The 20,800-nt window shown below is 49.2% G+C and overlaps 1 protein-coding gene across 1 annotated transcript; it reads right to left on the bottom strand.

Annotated features, from left to right (window-relative positions):
* Positions 1–981: 981 nt before the first annotated feature.
* On the bottom strand, positions 982–16,515 carry LOC309877595 (uncharacterized protein). Its single transcript, XM_082759080.1, has 9 exons — positions 16,216–16,515; positions 11,906–12,316; positions 10,513–10,648; positions 9,023–9,111; positions 7,634–7,697; positions 6,839–6,927; positions 5,868–5,980; positions 4,841–4,997; positions 982–2,350 (listed from the first exon to the last, which is right to left on the bottom strand). The coding sequence occupies exons 1-9, from the start codon at positions 16,268–16,270 to the stop codon at positions 2,199–2,201; spliced, it is 1,266 nt and encodes a 421-aa protein (XP_082615206.1). The 5' UTR covers positions 16,271–16,515; the 3' UTR covers positions 982–2,198.
* Between the last annotated feature and the right edge of the window lie 4,285 nt (positions 16,516–20,800).

The raw sequence follows: 20,800 nt of genomic DNA, 5'->3' as shown, positions 1-20,800 counted from the left end.
GGTTTGGCAGTGAGCAAACTGGATGTTGTTCTTCCTTGGTGAAAAGTTGCACTCCAGGATTTCCTAAGAGACTCACTGGAAATAATACTTAAAGCTTATGTGGAACTGGTGGTGATTTTGCTTTGGCTTGTTTCCACAGCATTGCTTATCACATAAATATTGACACTTTTTGCAGTCCAGTTTTTCCTGTTAGGGTGCTGTTTTCTGTTGCTCCTAATTTTGCAGACTTGCACCATCTCGAGCTGCAGTCAGGCAGTCCCACCAGGGCTGGGCTCAGCTGGCTGTCACTGCTGCTGCTCCTGTTGGGCCAGGTTTGAATTCAACTGTGTTTTTCCTTTTCAGCCAGATTTTAGTTTGGGTCTTACCCCATCCCTGAGCTCTCTGGGCACATCCCCCTCCTCTCTGGAGGACAGAAGAGGGTTGCAGGCATCATTCCTGCAGCCCCTGTGGACCGCAGCTCGTAAACCATGAGGAGGAGACCCCCACCCTGTCCCCAGGTGGTCGCTGCTGCCATTTCTTAGAGCTGGGGAAGCCCTAAGGGACATCAGCTCTCAAGCAGGTAGCTGGGGGTGAGGAGGAGAGGGGGAGAAGGGACTGAAGAGTGAAGACAGGAGGTAACCAACAGTAACCATTTCTCTCTCTTCAGTGAGAAATGGGGCTTGGAAGCAGGTGGACAAAAACGAGGTTGAGGGATGGTTCTAGGGCAGAAGGGGGCTGGGGCAATCCTCAGGGGAACGATAACGAGGTGGGACGGGATTGAGCTTGGTGTGTGGTTTAGAGATACTGTCCCTGCTGCTGCTGATCCAGGTGACGGGGCAACTGCCTGCATTCCTGCTGCCCACAAAGAATGACACCTCTCTTCCAGTTCATTTACTCATCTGACATAGCCAAAAGAGAGCAGAGAAGTGATTTTTTTTTTCTTTTCCTTTTTATTAAAAAGCACAGTAACCTCCCCTGGGGTGAGGAGAATGAGCAGGGGAGGGCAGCAGCCACTTAACCCCCTGCCAGCTGCGTTCCTTCAGCTGACTGCTGCTGCCTAAGCCCAGGGAAAAGACTGAAGTGAGAAGTAACACCTGCTGCCACCTCCACGCACACTTGTTTCAAAGCCTAGCTCTTTTAATAGTAAGTACTGCTTTCACTGGGGCTCTCGGAGCTGATGAAGCACGGCTTTGTTCACGTGTCACAGCTGGCTGGTCGGTGCACGGTTTTGCAGTGCACCTGGTCCGTGAATGAATCTCACTCTAGGAGAAGGGAGGCCCCACTGATGACCCCATTACAGTTTCTGCCTGCCTGCTGGGCTGCTGAGATCAAACGGCAACAAGGACAAGGTGCAGAACGCAAAGCGTAATGAGAAAGAACATAATAGGGAAAATACAGCAGTTTTAAAAAGAGGTAGCCAGCCACACAGACACCTACAAGGTTTTAAATTGTTGCTGTGAAATATAAATCACATCTCTGTAGCCAGCTGGAATTGTCACTTGAGCTGGCTGTACAGGAGAAGGTTTCGTGTCAGGAGCTGCACCCCATAGGACTTTGTGCAGTTTCATGTCTTACCTGTGTGGCTTGGCTAAGAAAGAAAATTCCTGCGAGGTTTGCCCAAAGTTTGTCTTTGCTTCTGTAGGATGAGGCACTGTGTTAGAGACTGCAGCAGGAAACACAAGGGATGTATTTGTCTAGGAATCGGCCATTAGTTCAGTTGCATGTGTTTTCCCACAGCTGAGAAGAAAGGGGAAAGCTTTGGGATCCTTTTCCTTATTTTATCCTTGCTTAAAGTAATGGTAAAGCATTGAGAATAGTAAGTAAGTAAATACATGTGCACATTCTTTAAAGGAATACATTCATCTTAGGTCCTGCTTAGGTGGAAACACTTGTGCTGTGGAGACCTTGATAACTGGAGCAGTCAGTCTTTGCCCAAGTTGTTGAGCTGACTGCTGAAAGAGGGAGTTTGGCTTTTCCCTCTCTAAAGAAAAGGAGAAGACTTTTATTTGTAAGTGAAGCCTGGAATTAAAGGGGGAGCCTTGTGCTGTTCAGCCTGTTTTCAAACATCACTCAGCTGAATTGATTAGCACAAGTAGTCACAGCTGAAAATTGTTTGAATTGTATTTTTCTGCACTTATTTTGGCTATGTAGAAATGGGTTGGTGATTGTTAAACATTTTCACATATGCAGACACGTGCCTGCCGTTAGCAATTCCTCTGCTACCAGCCAGCATACACGGGCTCTGTGTGCTCCATCACGCCGTACGTTGCGTGCCACTCCGATTTCCTGGGCAGCAGCAGGGACTTCAATGAGTTCTTGCTAGATTCATGCCTTCTTTTCAGTATTATCACGAAGATGGTAAGGATTCCACCTGGAACATAAAGAATGATGGTTGATTTTCAGATGAGAAGGGAGAAGTGTCAGGTGAGGTTTGTTCTAGTGCTTTTTGACTGCTGTATTATCTTACAGGAATGAAGTTTTTTCTCCTCCTACGCTTGCGCACAAAAAAGAGTTGGCTAGCTGTAACAGCTCAGCTTTAGAGTTTCAGCTTTACCCTGAAAGCCACAGAGAATGGCAGCGGGTTTTAATGAAATCACTGTTACTTGTTTTTCTATTCCTCATTACTCTGCTCTGTGGCACTGTCATTACCCACCTGGCATCTTATCAATGCAGACTTGTTGCATTTGTGTCACCCCTCTGAAAGACCTTGTTGAGAGATGCATTTGCTCTGTGCAGTGCTTATAATGAAGCACAAGAAGTAACTGACCTAGATTAACTTTGAGTCTAGACCGAGATCAGGACTGTCAGAAAAAATTACTTTTAGGTTGGGCATAGACACGGAAATAATTGGCAAATATCAAGTACTGTGACATTTTTTTGTTTGTTTCTGGCATAAGCATAATCAAGGAAAAGTGATCTTAACAGCAGAGCACAAATCTGTCGCTGTGATGCAATATGTCCAGACAAATACATCCAAATTTAGGTTGTGTGAGCAGACAATCTCACTGCAAACAACTGATCTCTTAGCCCAGCCGTGAAATGCTCGCGGGTTCCGGCGTGGGCTGTTTCTTTTGCCCCTTTTCTTAGCAAACGCTTTGCCACGCAGGACTTGAGTAAGGAATGTTGTTCTGTGACCCCCTCAGCCTTGTTTGTCAGAAACGCCGGTTAATTGGACGTTGTTCCTGCATGGGTAGGCTTTTCATATGCTTCATTTTAATCTACTTTTTCTAATTAATACTTGCTTCAGATGGCATCTGTCTGGGCAGATTTTTGGACCGTAGCCTGGCACAGCAGAATCCAGGCTCCCGAGGTGCGGGAGCTGTCGTGTGGCTGCAAGTCCCAGCCGAGAGGGACCCTCGTCCACTCCTACTGGGGAGGAGCCCCATAGCTCCTCCGGCCTCTGCTGCCCTTTTCACAGCCTCACGGGATAGCCAAGACCTCTGGGGCCTTCTGCTCTGAGCCCTGCCCCAGCAGGGCCACCCCAAGCAGGGGGCCCAGCCCCACATCCAGGCGGCTCCTGGAGATCCCCAAAGAGCCCCCACAGCCTCTGCCCAGTGTAAAGTGCTTTCCTTCTCCTTATATCCATGTAGTCCTCATCTGCCAAGAGAGGACTTTGATGGGAGCAACTAATGCTGCTTTGGTGTTGAAGCTCTGCTCTCTTTTGTTCATAGCAGGGAGCGATGCACCTGCTTGATCTCTCCTCTCCCTTTTAACAGCAGTGAGCCACACAGGGGGACGTGTGTTCAGAAGGCACGGAACCGTGGGGTTCAAGCACAGAAACTCAGGGGTAGGTGGCTTTAATGCCTTAGATTACCCAGAGCAGATGAAAACACCGTGGCAAAAAAGCTGGTAAAGGAAGTGGCATTTAACATGGGATTTCTTTTCACGTCCCTGCACTCCGATCAGCCTCAGCTTGAACACCCCTCTTCCAGCTTGCTCCGCTGATCCTTTCACAGTCAGTAACAGCTGTTCAGTTTGCATCATAAAGTTTGGGGGAAAGTTTAATCAGAGGTAACAAGTCATTTAGAACTACACAACTCTTATTTTTTCCCTTTGCATTACAAATTACAAGATTACAAATGCCTACTCATCATTGTGGGACAAACATCCCTGGTGTAGCTCCCTCGTGGAGCACTCATCCACCTCCTGGTTTCCTGCCTGGGTCCCCTCTAATGAGCTAAGTACAGCAGGTGCCTGTTTTCCATGCCACTGCCTGCTTCCCCCAGTCACTGCACTGAATGGATGGTCTTTGACTGGAAAAATACCACGGGGCAGAGGGGATGCTTTTAGGGAACCTGAAGTCCCATACATGGGAGGAAATCACCCGTTTTCCTACCTTTGGGCAGCCAAGATATTCCTGTTTTGGAGGCTGTACACAGACAGAGCTGCTTCTCAAGGACAAACAACAGACATTCATTATCCCATGAGCTGCAATATTCAGCACTGTCCCTACTTACAAATGGGGAAAGGACTTGCGTTTGCATAGAGAGCAGCACATGAAAGTGAGAAGTTGTGTGGGGTGAGAAGCACATGTTAAGGGGTGGTTCATGCATTTAAACCACACTCAGCCTGTTCACCATGTGACTGCAGTCTGGTTCCAGCATAGACTTCATATTTGTGACACCATAGGCCACTGTGCTGTAAGGATACAGGGAAATTAAGGAATATGGGGCAGTGGGATGGCTTTGAGCTCCGCGGCCACTTTTGATAGCAACAGAAGGCACGCCAGCTCGCTGCTTCCTTTTAAAGGGACGAGCAACCAGAAGGACCTTTAGTAGAAACACAGATTTCAGGAACTGTAACATACACCACCCAGAGCCTACTGCTGGTACAACCCGAGGCTGGAGAAGACGATGCTCACCTGCTGAGAGAAGGGCCAGGAGGACGATGGCCAGCAGCGCCAGCTGGCAGGAGCTGCCCACCTTGTAGAGGAAGGCCTCCATGCAGTACTGCGGCTCCGTGCTGCCTGCGGGGCAGAAGGCATCAGGGGGACACTTGGTTGGTTTCACGTCCGGGCTCTAATCGAGAGAAAAAGCAAGTTCTCAACAGCAGCAGCCAACGGGGAAGGCAGCAGTAGGGGAAGCATCACCTCTGCCCCATGCAGAGCATGATGAGAGCTTCTGGGCTTGGGGCACGCTGTGAAAATCTGCTTTATAAGGTACTCACTGCCTTGCTGGCTCAGGAGAGAGATTAGAAGTGACTCAAGCCCCCACATGAAGCCCTTGGTGGACACAAACTGGGGCAGAGAGGCAGAACTAGCAGCCAGCCACCTGAAACTGCAGCATCGCCAGCATCAGGTGCTGGTGGTGCTGCTGCTTCTCCTTTCCTCACCCTCAGGAGCCGAGGTGGAGCCACCTGTGTGCTTGCCCAGCAGGTAACTGCACCCCTCTGTGTGCGTGGGCTGGGGGCTGTGCAGAAACCAAGGGGGTTAGGGGACAGACAGTGCTGCAAACAGCTGGGAGACACCAACACCACCCCAAATCATATTAATGGTGAGTGTGAAGGGGTGGCGCACGTCAGCACTAGAGGAAAACAACCCAAAAATGAACCTGCCGTCGTTCAGTTGGTCCTGCCAGGCTCTGTGGTGTTACTTAGAGCAGGGTGAAGGGAGAAGGTGTCATTATCCAGCCAGTCCACAGGCCAAACAGCCCAGTTAATGGATACCCCGTCCCCTGACAGCCCACCGAGGCCGGGCAGCTCCAAGGGTGGCACAAAGCCAGGCTCTCGGTGTCATAATTGCAAGTGGCTCCCTCTGTCAGGGCTCTGTCTGTATTTAAGGAAAGGAAATAGGCTCAGCTAAAAATGGCGTTAATTAAAAGTGCATTAGCTCGTCACGGGACGTTTGTATTTGTTAAGCCAGGCTGCCAAAGCAGCCCGAGGAGACTCACGGGGCAGTAGTAGTTCTCTGGGCACAGGTCACAGCTCTCCTGGCCCTGCTGCAATTGGTATTCCCCTGACTCGCAGGGCTTGCACGCGGTGTCACCGGGACCTTTGAACATACCTAAGTAGCAAACAAGCACAAAATTAAGATCTGGGACTAGACCCTGGGGCCTTTGCAAATTGCATATGGATGAGCTCACTTCCAAAGCCACAAGGAGAAAGAGCACGAAATACTTGATGTGCATGACAAAAGCTGAGCCTGGACTTTGGTCCTTGCTGGGTGGCAAAGGGGCAGGAAAGGGAGAATAAGTGCAGGGAAAGGGACCAAATGACACCTGGCTTCAGATGTGGAAGCAGTGCGTTTGAGGAGTACAGTGGGAGCTGGGTTCAGTGCTGAGCTGCGGCTTTAAAGCAGAGGGAAGGTTGGAGCTGGAGGTCAGCAGCATTTCATCCCCTCTAATTTGGGATTCAAACACCTTTTCCAGCTGTTCGAAACTTGCCAAGCAAAGTTTAACACACAGCTCAGTTTCCTAAGCTCTGAGGGAATGACAGGTCAGGAAAGTCACAGGTCTCAGAGCGATTAATGCTGCTTTGCATGGTTAAAGCCTGTGTGACTGCAGCATCCCCAATGCTCCCTCCATGGTACAGGCTGGTGGCAGTGCTCTGCAGCCCGGCATTAACTACAGGAGCAGGAAGATTTGGTGCAGCACATCCTAGCACACTAGCAAGGGCCAAAAAAAAGACCCCCCAGCACCTTTCTATCACTGCAGCAGCAGAATTTTGCCCCACAGACATCAGCCGGGGCACTCAGGATGGCAGGGAGCGATGCCCTTTGGGTCAAAAGGCAAAAGTTTGGGGAAGAAATCCTCCCTTCTGCTGCTGAAGTCACACATGTCCTGCTTCCTTGCACTGCCCAAAGCCATGCAATGCACTGAAATTGTTGTGACCTGTGACCACAGCCCTCCACCATGCTACCCACCTGCCCGGCACGGCGCGCACGCCTCGGCTGCCTCGCGCAGAGCCTCGTGCCCACCGGGACAGGCCAGACACATTGTGCAGCTGGAGGTGCTGTGGAGAGGAGCAGAGCAAGACAACACCATATGACCAGCACGCTTTGAGACCGAGCCGACCCGCTGACGCCTGCTTTTATATCAACTCGCAGCCAGGGGCTGCATTCTCCGCTGTCTACCAGCTTTTGCCATCCTGTAGGCAGCTGTGGTGTCTCTCCCCCGTGTGGTTTCCCCCATATGTCTAAGGGTCAGGCACATGATGGCGTTTCTGGCTTCTCCTTTTGTTGCTTGTTTGCATGAAACAAGTCAGAACTCAGCGTCCCAGCTGTTGCTGCTCCCTAGCAAACTCGTGTGGAGCTGCTCGATGGGTGCTGAAGGGATTTAGGAGCGACAGACCCACCATGTGGCCACATAAGCCCCAGAGTCCATTCCTATGGCAATTTACTCAAAGTTCAGCCAAGATCTGCTGCAGCACGTGGGACAAGCGAGCACGAGGTGACACGGGCTCATCTGCTTTGGCTACAAAGCCTGCAGCCAGCTAATCCTAGGACACACAAGCCAACAGCCCACTTTTTCTTCACTCTGGGGTTACACAGCTGTCAGGATGCTCCCCCCATCACCCAACCCCTCTCTCACCACAGCTCAGCACCAGCTGGGAGCCACGGTTACACCCCTCTGGCCAGCACGTTGGCTCTCATAGCTCAGTGGCTGCTACCAGATATGCCACCCCATCCTGTCCCCAAGGTCACGCAGGGATTTCTTACTTGCAAAATGATCCTGGCAGGCAAGGCAGACAAACAGCTGCATTTTGCTGGGAGCTAAAATAACCTGGAAGAGAAAAAAAAAAAAAAAAAAAAAAAAAAAAAGAGCAAGTTTTCAGGATCTTTCCTCCACCATCCCTGTCCCCACACTGTCAGACAGTTGCTCATCTCCATTTTGCACACAAAGTAATGAGGCACTGGCACAGGTTGCCCAGAGAAGCTGTGGATGCCCCATCCCTGGCAGTGCTCAAGGCCAGGCTGGATGGGATTTGGGCAGCCTGGGCTGCTGGGAGGTGTCCCTGCCCGTGGCAGGGGGACAGAATTAGATGATCTTTAAGGTCCCTTCCAACCCAAACCATTCTGTGATTCTATGAAATGGACTCCCTCCAGCATGGCAGGGAAGAGGAGAGGAGGCATAGAAAGAAGTTCCACAGACTACAGATGAGCAAGAGGAAAGAAAAACTTCCTCCCACACTCTGCAAGGAAAATGCATCTTTTTAAACCGATAACTGCATGATATGGGGGCCACGTTCCTGCAGTCCTCCTGTGGTCTAGCACGCTGAACAAATTTGCCAAGTGAAGGCAGTGACATGCTGCACCATTGTCACCAGTGACAGTCCCCAACTGCTGCCTAAAACGCTTTTTGCCTCCCAAACTCCCCAAACGATAGCCAAGATTGAGGTGTGAGCTGAGAAGTTTTGAGCACGGCTTTTCAAGAGACCACTTGTGCATGTAGAAGGAGCTCTTAATTTGGAGACAGAATAGCTGCTGCTCTGCATGTGTTAATTAGGCTTTTGCATAAGTAAATGCTGGCCCCTTCTGAACGTGTTGTCACGCTGTCTGCGAACACGCTGTACCAGGCTCGTGTTGCATACGTCCAGGTACAAAAAGGAGCTTGCTGAAAACCCAGCTTGCAATGCCTGGGAGGTAAGGGGAGTGTTACACTTAATATTCAGACTGCAGGAGGCAGCCTAACAAAACAAAACAACAACAAAAAAAGATAAATCCACAATGTTTCAGACTATTTGTTGTTGTTGTAAGTAAGAGAAATGCTTTCCTTTCTTGACCACCCTCACCCTTTTATGCTATAATCAAATTTCATAAAATTTATTTCCTGGCTTTCAGGAATAGGCTTTCCTTGTGGTATTAGTATTAGCTAGTTGCAAACAGGAACATGACTTGGTCTGAGACCTGTTTTTTTCCTTTTTAATAAAAACATCGATAACAGTACGAGAGGAGAGCTTCTATTCTATTTTTGGCCTGAACAAAATAACCTGTTTATTCTCCAGTGCTTTTAAGTTACCTGGTAATTGCATCTGGCCCCACAAAAGAGCCTTTCCCAGTCTGATGCGAGCTCATCTGGGCTGAATACAAACCAAACCCAAACTTTACCTTTCTGGCACGCTCTGCAGGCTGTGGCCCCGGACTCGTTCGCATAATGGCCGGGCGAGCAGGGCAAGCACACGGTGCTCCTCGTGGTGCTGGGAGGAACAGAGCAGAGGTTAGGGGGATTTTCACTCATTGGGGCTCCTCCATGCTTAAGATAGTGGAATACAGCTCTTTTTCTCCACTAACAAGTCTAAAAGCAGGGAAATTTAAATGAGGGAGTTCAGGCAGAAAAATAACAACCTGAAATTGCCTGAATGGTAAGGGGCCAGTGATAAAAAATAACTATTATTAATACTAGCTGTATGGAAATATATACGAGCTATAGGGAAAGGTTCCAATTCTGAGTTCTGGGCCTTAAAATATAGATTTTAGACAGGTTTAAAATAAAACATGGTTTAGAGTCAGGCTCAAATCCACACTCCAGGCAGGTTGGTCTGCATTGGGAAGGTGCTTGATGGTGTTCAGCTCCCATAGTCTGAATTAAGAGGAGCTGCTCCACTGCTGAGAGGTCACAGAGTCGAAAAGGGAGCTCAGCCACAGGCACTGGCGTGTGGGAGTCCTGACCTTAAACAACAGGGACTGCGGGAAAGGGGATGTAACACGTCAGGCCTCTGGGAGGATGGGAGAGAAAATGGAAAGGCAGAGAAGGAGGAAATCTGGTGCATGCATCACAGAGCCAAATCCCTAACAATGAGCATGTGGGCTTAAGAATTTGTTAACACACGCAGGGATGATTTGGAGGAAAACAAGGACATGCTCTTTAATCCCTTTGGAAACCCCAGGGCTGAGCAAGATTTGTGGAGGAAAAAAAAGAAAGCAAATACTCGGCTTAAACCAAGCCAACACAGGGCTCTGCATCAGCTGGAGCTGCTCATGGCCCGGGAGCAGTGGGAGAAGTCCCGGTACCACAAAAACTGGAAGCAATGCCACTGGGGCTGCCATGGCTCTTTCTTCCTGCTCCCTCCTTTCAGCCTTTTTCCTCCTTTCCAAAGGCCTGGGACAGAACCGCTCCCTGCAGGCCACCTGGAGCCCCGAGGGGCTAGAAGTGGCCACAGGCCAGGCCGCAGCAGAGGGCCAGGCCCCAGGCCTGTTGTGAGATCCCTTGGAGGAAGGGAAATGTAGTGTGCGGAAGGAGTTGTGCAAAATGCAGGAACAAAACTGTTTGCCTGAGGCACCCAGGAGAGAAGCACCATGTCCATGCTGAAGATCCCCCCACCTCAGTCCCTAACTCATGGCAGATCTCCGTTCCCCCGTCTGAAACATGAGGGGCCACCAGAGAGATGGACACCGAGAAGCCCTCAGCACAAGCACAACACCACCAGAGGCTCCTGGTGAGAAAGATTTAGCAGCACTGAGCAGGTCCCCTGGGAAAAAAACCCCGGGAGCACTTTCCCATAGCCCATGGGAAGAGTTTTGTGAGACTGGGAAGGGTTGTGAGGGAGAAGGCACCTGCTCTGTGCCACCAGCCGCCTCCACCACCCTGGGTCACCTACTTGGCGTAGTGTCCCCGCGGACACGGCAGGCACTGCTGCTGTCCCCACACAGGCTGGTAGTGCCCCACCGGGCAGGGAACGCAGGCACCAGGGTCTGTGCACGAGCCTCCTGTGCAGCACGAGCAGCTCCAGGCATCTGAAAGGGACAGAAGGGGGGGAACAGGGCTGTGAGACTGAACTTCAGCCCCTGGGCTGGTCAGCATGGGGCACGGCAATGAATGGAGATCCAGGTCCTCCAGCAAGACCATCTTAAGGGGTGGAAAATGATGATATTAATGCTAGTGATGGTGCTGTGCTCCATTAGTGAGCAGGAGAACAGCCAGAAGACAATGGTCTCAATTCTGTCAACATGGACTTCTGGTGAGAAGACCACAACTGCTTTTTCCTCTTTCAGTTTGAGGGGAGAGGAGGGTTTTCCTTACTTTCCACCACCACACAAAAAGAAAAAACACACCTCTTTTGATTCCTTAGCATATTTACATTTGCAGGAAGCAGAACTGAAGCAGAAACCCCAAGAGCAGAGAATCTGCCATAAGTAGAAACAGCTTTTCTTTGAGCACAGGCAAGGCAGTATTCCCACCAGACATAAGCTCCAGCAGTCTTTGCTCCACAAAACAGATCTGAGCTACGCAGAACAATCATGTGGGATTTGCTGTAATGGCACATACCAGATCCACCGTCCCACTTCTTGCAGCAACCAGTCCTTGGCACTGCAGGGACAAAGCATGGGCAAGACAACGTCCTGCAGTAACACATCCAGCACACAAAGGTGGTGGGAATTGCCTCCTGTCCTCTGCAGATTTACCCTAGAGCATCAGCTCTGCTCATGCCTCTCTTGGAAAGAGCCCAGCAGCGGGGGAAGTGCGTGGCTTGCATTTTAGTTTTTTGTTTTGGTTTGGTTTTTGGGTGGGGACATTGAAAAAACAAACACTTTGCAACATGCAAAGAGCTTCTGAATAAAGTAAACTCTTCATTGCAACAGAGGTTGCCTGGGTGGTTTCTCAAGCCCAAGGGAAAAGGCTGGTTCTGTAGCAGGGATTCATTCCCATTCGACCACTTGAGAGTTTGAGACTTTGAGAAAAGTTTGAGACTTTTCCTGTCTTTGGCCCTGTATGTCAAAAAAAGCATCCTCCTGCTGGTAAATGAGGTTGCACTCGTGTTACACTTTGTGGTTGCAATCCCACCACTTCTCCATCCTGCTGGGGAAACCTCAGGAAGACCAACAGCACGAGGCCAGCCACATCCACACCTTTCACTTCAGAAGGATGCAACAAATTCACTCCCACATCTGCTCCCTATCCAAGCCCCCAACACCATGCGCTGCTCTCACCTCCCCCGACCTCTCAACTTTCCCACCTAGCACGGAAGAGCTGGGGCAAGCACAAACTCTTACCATCATTGGGAAACGTCCCTGGGGAGCAAGGGGCACACGCTGTCACGTTCACTCTGCTGCAGTTGGAGGGTGCAGCGGTGGTGAGGGACGGAGCTGTTGGCAGATCCCCAGGAGATGTGGTGACGTCTGGAGGGGTGGCCGAGGCACTGGTGGATGCGGCTGTGGGTGCATGAGAGGTGGTCGCGATCTCAGAGATGGTCGCAGTCACCGGCAGGGTGGTGGACAGAGCTGGAGCAAGTGTGTTTGTGCTGGGGTCTGCCGATGGCACAGCTGTGCCCGTGCTGAGGTCTGCGGTGGTGGCCACCCCCCCAGCAGCTGGGGATGTGGAGCCAGAGGTCGTGGTGGCACTGGGAGGCAGCGGGGTTGATGCAATCGGGGCTTGGGTAGTGGTCAGCTGGCCTAAAGCAATACCTAAGAACAGGAAAAAACATCGTTCCTGGTCAGATTACTGCTTTCCAATTAATGTAGGCGTCCCATTAGGTTTTTAACAACTGCTTAACCCACATGTCCCTGTTTGATGTCCAGAAACTGCCTTATTCTATGTTCCATTACAGATCAATATAGAAACATCACTGGCACACAAGAGACTTATCAAGGACATGCATTAGAGTCCTAGAACCATGTAGGCTGGAAAAGACCCGTAAGATCATCCAAGTCCCATGCTGAGGAGGTCTGACACTCCTAGATAAGGGGCTGTGAGAATTGCCCGAAACATTTGGTTTTGCTAGGGGCAGCCACTGAAGGCAGCTCACCCTGAGATCCCACAACAATCTGATTTAAGATGCTTGTCAAGTTGCTGCCTGTTTCATCCCATCTTGGTTAAAGGGATCCAGAAAAAAAAAAAAAAAGTCACGGGTTTGGGATTTCTTTTAAGCTGTTCTGGAGATGCATCCAGCAACCCAAAGGGAATCTGCCCATGGGCAGAGACTTGATTTGATTCCCAAATCCCTCCCCTGTAAGAGCAGTGTTGGCTTCTTAGCCAAAAAACCATCATCTTCAGAGAACTGGAGTATTATTGCCGTTCAAGTTATTTGCTGTAATCCATAATAGACTGAACTAGTATCTGTTGATGACAGCAATCTCTCAGCACATGACCATGGGAGATGGATGCTTTCCAGTCTCAGAACGGAGGAAAAGCCCATCGAGCTAAACAAAAGAGAAGGAGCAGGTCGGTTTTCATTTAGCAGTGCTGTACTAAGCAAACAAAGCAAAACAAAACCAGCCCATTCATGCCACCACAGCACTCACATCAGCTTGGGTTGGGAATTCAGGGCAGGGATTTCCTCCATCAAATAACTGCAGCTTCTGAAAACATGCAGCTTTGTACAGCATCAGTCTGCAGCTATGGCTGCCCGTTGCTTTTTTCCTCTCACCTGCCCTCTTATGGCAAAGCGCTAATGTGTGGTATAAGCAGTTCAAGGGCACACACACCCCCCTTCAATTCTTTTAATAAGACTCGTTAGTTACTGGAAGCCAGAGGTTCACAGAGCTACTCTCTTGGAGGCAGCTGGGAAAAAAACAAGTAGCTCTGAAAGTAAAGGATTTGTTAAATTGCCAGGAATAGCGATTATAAGAAGGCATCAAACTCAGCAGGCAATTAAGCTGTTTCTGGAGTGCATCACGTAAGAGCTGTAAGTTACATCAGGTTTTATTTCAGGACCAAATGGGTGACTCAGGGCCCAGCAGCGCGTTCCCAGAACTGTCACTCCCTGTCACACAAGGTTTGGGCTCCTCCAGCCACCACAGCGAGGGGCTGCCAAAATCAGGTGGCCTCCAAGGGGAAAGCAAAAAGACTATTTTAAGAAGCTGCTTTAGGAGGCTGATGGAGACTAGAGAATGCAGCTGACATCCAACAGCAAGATGCAGGTGAGGGATGAGAGCTTGGAGCCACACCATGTGATGGTTGTGGACACACAGGTCACTGCAAGGTCCTTCCCAAGCCAGCTCTTTGAGCTCTCCTCAAGCCTTTGATTTCACACTCTTTGGGCCGTGTCTGCCCACATGATGCTGGGCACTGCGGGTACTGATGCTTAGCGCTGCCCCAGCATAAACAGCATCACGCAGATGAAGCTGGCTAGCAGCACCACTTAGGCTTCTATGGCAAAAACAGGTCAGTGAATAAAAGAGTCCTTATGAAGCTGTGATCACAAGGAAACAACCTCTTCAAAGTGCTCCCTCCTAAGTGTATATTGACTGCTTTGTACTCAGCGTTTCAGAAGACTCAGTCTTTCTACAACTCCTGAGAAAGGCAGCAGATGAACACCCAGCTGTCTGGGCCACTGCCCACGTTTTCTGGCTCTATTTCCTAAAACAGAACCACTGAATTTAACAGTGATGGTTTTTTTTTGTTTTTTTTTTTGTTTTTTTTTTTTCATACTTGTTTGTCCAAAATCAACACCCAAGAGACACCAGCACTGGTCTATGCAGCTTTTGGCCATGCTTTGCACAAAGACAGGTGATTCCCCTCCCCTGCCTTAGGGGCTGAAGTCAGTCTGCTTCTCTTTTCTCCTGCCTGGCAGTGAGCTGAGTCAGCCCAAATCTTCATTAAGCTAATCTCAAAGTAAACACTAGAAGCAGTTTGAGGGCACCATAAGGTCCTCCCAGGAAAAGCTCTCAGAAGGACCACAACGTGATCTCCTGCACAGCAACCTGTCCCAAACGTTCATCTGCCAGGGACTCTGCAGTGGATTTTGGTATTTTGGATTGCACACAGCTAACCCACGTCTGGTTTTGTTGTTTAAAAGCAAGGTATTTTAGTTGAATATTACTTTCTCATAAGCTTTCACTGTTTGGTTGGTTCTGCTGTTAAGTGGTGGTACTGTTAAGATGGATTATTTTAGTGAAAGTTGTCCTTTCATAATGTGTTACTAGAATAATCATTAAATAATATTAAATAATTAATAATCTTTCCAAAACTTCAGTAGCCATCAGTGGCCAGCACTTCATAAAGCTGTTTAAACAACTTTTGGAAGAAAAAAAAAGTAGTGATGCTGGAAAAAAATAATTTTGAGCATCTAGACCTAAAAAAAAAAAAAAAAAAAGAGCTAAATGTTTGGTTTTACCAATTACAGCATCACAGGTATGAAAAAAGCGATACTCAGCTGACCTGCTCAGCTCTCCAAACAGTTTTCTCTCCATACTTAGAGTGTCCACATGTTTACAGCAGGAAATAGGGATTCTGCTTTCTATAGACAATTTTTTTAAGACATTGAATCAACAAAAGTACCTGCAGAGACACATGAGGGATGTCTTTTTGTGACAACTTGGCATGGTGTTTTATTCAAAAAACCTTGAGGATGTCACAGAAGGGAAGTTACTGAACCCTTGACTGCAGAGCTAACCCTTCCTAATTTATAGGACATGCAACTCTGCTGACCTGCAGACACATGGGCACTGGCTGAGAACTCACAAAATGCAGAAATAGGACGGACAGCCCCTTAGTTTTATTTCCGAGCCTTGCACAACAGCACTGCCTGCTATTTGGGAGGAACTAGTCCTTCAAGCCACACGCAACCAAGCCAGCGGTTATCTACGTGACTATAACACTACTTTTGTGAATTAAACAGCTTAATAACAGGCTTTTGAAACGGTGAGTTTCCCCGATTTAATTTCAAGAGAAGGGCTGCCAGGGGGTCAGATGGGAAGGAGCCAAGGAGCTCTGTGAAGCACAAACCGTTCTGGCAGAGCTGGTGGGTCCCTGCCCCAACGAGGCAGGCGGCCGTGGGCCCCCACCAGCCCCTGACCACAGCACTGGTGGACTGCAGGAACGGGAAGGTCACAGGGCAGCACCATAACCTAAGAATTTTTCCAAGTTTCACGTGGCCAGACATGCCCTGAAAGAAACCTGGTCTGAAGCCCCAAGCGCAATAAGTTTTGGAGATCCCACGCTGCCAAAATATCAGTTATAAGAATGCGGTTATTTGATAGCAAAGCAGTGCAGGAGGAGGAGAGCAAGGAATGTGGCAGACAAAGGCACAACTACAAAAATATTCAGGCTCTTAAGGAGTCCGAGTTACCAAAAACACGTCATGAAAGTGAACATGCCGGGGCATCCTGTTCCTCTGGGTTTAAGGTAAGGCTGTGCAAAGGCCACTTGTGCAAGTCCTCAATTTGCAGAGCAACTAGACACCCCCGCACACCTTTTTTTTTCTTTAAAAAGCATGTTTTTATATTTATGCTTTCAGCCCTGTGCATCTTTAACGGTGTTTCCAGCACCTCCCTCCCTCTGCCCACCCTTCAGTGGCAAAGCCGAGCCGTGGCACGGTGTCACCGTGTGTTACTGTGTGTCACCCAGCCCCAGCAGGCCTCACCTGTCAGACACGCCGTGGCCAAGCTCCAGAGCAGAGGCGAGGGCCAGGCGCCCATTTTTCCCCCGAGGAATGAGGGAGCTGGCCGAGAGGCAGGCCCAGCGGCTGATCTCCCACAGCTAACTGCTTATCCCGCCCCGGGTTCGTGCCCAGCACCGTCAGCTGATGCTGATCATGCGGCTCGGGCAGATCAGCCTCCCCCCGACAAAGGGGGGGTTTAATATTCGGGGACAGCAGCAGCAGGGCTTGCCGAGGCGCTGCTGGCCTCCTCCAGGTGAGATGCAAACTGAAAGTTGAGCAGAGCTGCAGGCCTTCCCCTCTTCTCATGGGGTGCAGAAACGCAGTGGGCTAAGGGAAGAGGAACAGGCAGAGCTGTGCCTGGCGGCTGGCCAGGCCCCCGTGATCTCCCTCGAGCGAAATGATTTCATTTTTAGACACCCAGGGTTTCCTGCAAGAAGAAAAACACCCTGGGAAGAACCCCCAGTTCAAAGCAGCTCCCATTTCAACCGAGACGAGTTGTGCCACAACCAAAGCCCTGCCTTGGTGGGCTCAGCACTCGCCCCCCAACATGACGTGGTGACATGATGTGCCAGGTTGTTGCCATCAGGATCAACGCCAGCAATCCTCATGATGGGTTTGGGGTGAGGCCCCATCCCATCTTCTGTGTGTGTACCAGCAGCTATTCTGCTCACTGTTTGTACCACATTTACAGCCACGGAGCCTCAGATGAAGGAGGCACAACCTGCATGACTCGGGACATCAAGCTGTGGCAGCCCCCCAGAGCAAAGCACAAGCTGAGCTTTGTGAGCTCTGACCCAAACCCCAAGCACTCCTCACCAGGGCGCGGGTGGGTTTGTCACACATAGCCCACAGTGCATGTGCTGGGTGTTCTCCCACCTTGTGCAGGCTGGGAGGTGGTGAGAGGGAAGCGTTGGAAGTGGTCGCTGTTGGTGTAGTCCCGCTGCACAGAGGGACTTATGTGGTACCCAGAGCTCCTGACAGGGTCTGTAACCAGTGATAGGACCAAAGGGAATGGCCTCAAGTTGTGTCAGTGGAGGTTGATGTTGGAAATGAGGAGACATTTCTGCTCAGAAAGAGCAGTCAGGCGTTGGAAGGGGTTGCTCTCACCCACAAACCCTTCCCATGCTCCTCAACAAAGCCCCGAGCACAGCAGGAGGGGAGGCAGGCTGCTTCCTTCAGTTGCTTCTATCACCAGAGAAGTTTAAAACATTCTTCAGGCAGGGGCTGGTGCAACTTCAGGGCAAGAAAGTACAAATTGGTTAATTTATAAGCTTCTGGCCTGCCCTGGCTGGTCTCCACTGAGACAAAATGCCTCTGCTGGTTGGTTTGCAGGGGATAAATAAAGAACAGCGCCATGGCTGCTCTAAAGCAAGGCCCGAGGCTGGCACAGGGCCCTCTTCGTGTCAGTTCAGCTGCTCTTCCAAAGGTGGTGAACCTCGTGTCCCCAAACACACCAGGTACTACCCTCACCCTGGGGTTTTCAAGGCTTTGCCTGCTCCTCACAGTGGTGGCGTGCCTCCCAGGAGCAGGGCTTGCTGCTCAAACACACCAGCAGTTTGTACCCACTGCCACCCATCACCAAATGACCGCAAATCCCTTTGGTGTTAGATATCCAAGTGAGTTATTTGTTTTCAGGCTGCTTGTTTATTAAATAAGAAACCCTGAGCAGGGAGAGCATCTCTCAAACATCAGTCAAGTGTGGCAGCACGTTCCTGCTTTGCACCCTGTCACTGAGTCTTGGGTACCCTGGGGACATCCTGCCACATCTATTGCCTGGGAAACAGCAAGATAATCAGATAAGGGGCTACGAAGTGCAAGCTGGCTTCAGATATGTGCTTTTCTTGGAAAACTGGTTTTCTTCACCCTTGTGGGGATTTTACAGTCATACTACACTGTGGCTGCATACAGAGATGGTACCTTCTGGTCAGTGCTCCCTCTTTCACAGGGGAAAAAGCGCTTGGAAGTTCCTGACACCCACAGGCAACTCTATGGGAAGCAACTGGGAATCCAGAACCCCCCTTCAGATACAGGGTTCTTCCAGGCCCAGGTATACAATTCAACTCTCATACAACAGCACAGGAACTCAGAGCTTTTCAGGTCAATGACCCATCAAAAGTCTGGGATTCAGCAATATAAATGTGATTTATCCTCTGAAAGCTCTTCAGTAACTTACCTGCAAGATTGTTATGAGCATAGGCAGTGGATGAGCTTCCCAAGGAAGCACAGCCTTTGCTCTAAGAGCACGACCAAACTCCTCAGCAGTTCTAGGCAGACCGTGACCTTGACGAGCAGAAAGGCAGCCACCAGGAATTTCCTTCAGTTCAGGGGGAGGGAAGCAGTTCTGCCATGTCGTGCTGCTCATGGACCTTAACACCTACCTTGTGCCTAGAGGAGGGCCAGGACACTTCTATGCTGGTAGGAAAGAAAAGCAAGGCAAAACCACCAACACATCCCAAGGCACGTACACAAGTGCTTTTTGTGCTCTAACACAGATTAAAACCTGTGCCTGACCAAACGGCCACATGATGGCACCACAGCTTTGAAGAGTGAAGACATCACCACATTTCCGTCAAGACTAAAAGCATCCTAACCACAGAACGGCAGCGTGATCTTCTTAAGCTGCACCAGCAGAAACCTTCATAATCTGTTGTGCAGATGGAAGAACAAAACCCCACAGAAGAGAGGCTGGAGGAATCCAAGTAATGGGTTATTACAATCAAATACCTCAAAACTCTTCCTTTAAAAATATTTATCTTCTGGATTTAGAGGGAATTAGAAACAGTGACAATAGCCAGGAGAAAGGTATGCTACCGCAGCAGATCCGAGTTTATCCAAGCAAAGGCATGACAGTACAAAAACTGAATTCAGCAGTACTGCTCCTAAACACTAAATATTTTCTTCAATTAGCTCCCATCAGTTAAAAGTGCGGTCTTAAAAAACCGATGTGTAGGACTCCAGAATGGACCAGTGTCAGTCTCCTCTGTATAGTCAGTGTTAAGGATGCAGGTTAAATGTACTTAGTGCTCTGGGGTAAAAAAAAAAAAAAAAAAAAAAAAAAAAAAAAAATTGGTCAGCTGCTTTACAGCAGAATCTACAGAAAAAAATGATTTAATGAAATAAATGGAAGTCTCGCAGTAAAAAGGGAGAAAGTGCAGTTATCTGAAACGATTTCCAAGCAGCTCTCAAGGATCAGATACAGCTGAGACACCAATGGCATTACCATGTCAGGAAGGATCGATCACTCAACAGCAACTGAAGACTCTCCGGCACATTGCCCGTGTTTCTGTATGTCCCATGGGGATTCAAACCCCTGAACATTCAACATGAAGATGTCAGATGTCTCCTGCAATAACTCCTAGGGCATGTCCATCACCTGTCTCCTCCACGAAGAACAGCACAAATAAATACCAGGAAGAAGCAAATAGTGAGCACTACTCAGAAACCAAGCTCTTAAAGGCAGTTGGAGGAATCTTCCCAGGTCTGGTATGATGTAGGTATCCTGAAACACAGCAGGTTCTGAAAAGTTACCTCTTCTGCTTTGGAAGCATCACAAGTTTTGTTTCTTGTCTTATTTTTCCTTTCCTGCTCTCAGGACATGTACATGCACACCTGAGTGCATGGAAATGTGAGAGGAGAATATAAAACATGTCAGAGCTCAATCAGAAGCTGTCAGGAATACCGGACAGCTTTAGGACAGTATCTGAGTCATTAGTCCAGGTCTTAAAATCACGAGACTTGGCATTAGAACGGAATCCTAGACGTTTTAAAAAAGCCAACTACTTGGCTAAGCCAGCTATGCTTTCCAAAATGTCTAGTGACACAGATGACTTAAAATAGATGGGTCTCATTCTGAATAGGCCATTCTCAGGAAGACAAGGCAACCTGGCACATCTTTACTCACGCAAAATGGATTAGTGAGTCACTCTTTTGGGTGCCAAGAAATCCTTCACAAAGCAAATGCCCTATGAAATAGGCAGAATGTGCACCTCAACCTACTCTCAAAGCTTTGTCACAAGAGTTTTAACAGAGCAGTTGACCTGGAACAGAACTTCCTTGCCAGCTATTCGATAAGGTCGGTGTGACACAGGAGAGAAAAACCTCAGACTATGCCTGGCACTGTGCAAGCGCAGGCAAGTGTAGCAGAGCCATGTCACAAGGCCATTCATAAAGCTGGAACAAGGCCAGCCACACATGTCCTTATAACTCAATACTGAAAGATAGAGTCCTCATGCTGTATCATGGAATAAAATAGACCACAGAAATGGCATCTGTGAGCATGAACAGTTTCTGGAAGAAAAAGCAACAAAATCCACAAAAATCTTCCACAGCACGCTAAAATTGAGAGAAGCAGTCACTGCCATAAATCAGACAAAAGGCATTCAGCAAATAGGGTTTATTCCACGCTTTCTTACCGTGCAGGCCATCCACGCATAGCGTTTCTTCTTCCTTGGACCACCGAGTCTAGGCTGTGGTTGGGTGCTCAAGTAGATGCACACCCACACTGCGGGGGCACATTGCCCAAGGTTAATCAGCTTTCACTGAATCCACCCAAAAAGCAAGAGCAGGT

The sequence above is a fragment of the Aythya marila genome, assembly GCF_965140915.1.
Source record: "Aythya marila genome assembly, chromosome: 4".
NCBI classification, from domain to species: domain Eukaryota; kingdom Metazoa; phylum Chordata; class Aves; order Anseriformes; family Anatidae; genus Aythya; species Aythya marila.
The sequence above is the reverse complement of the archived record's forward strand: the minus strand, read 5'-3'. Positions and strand labels throughout refer to the sequence as shown.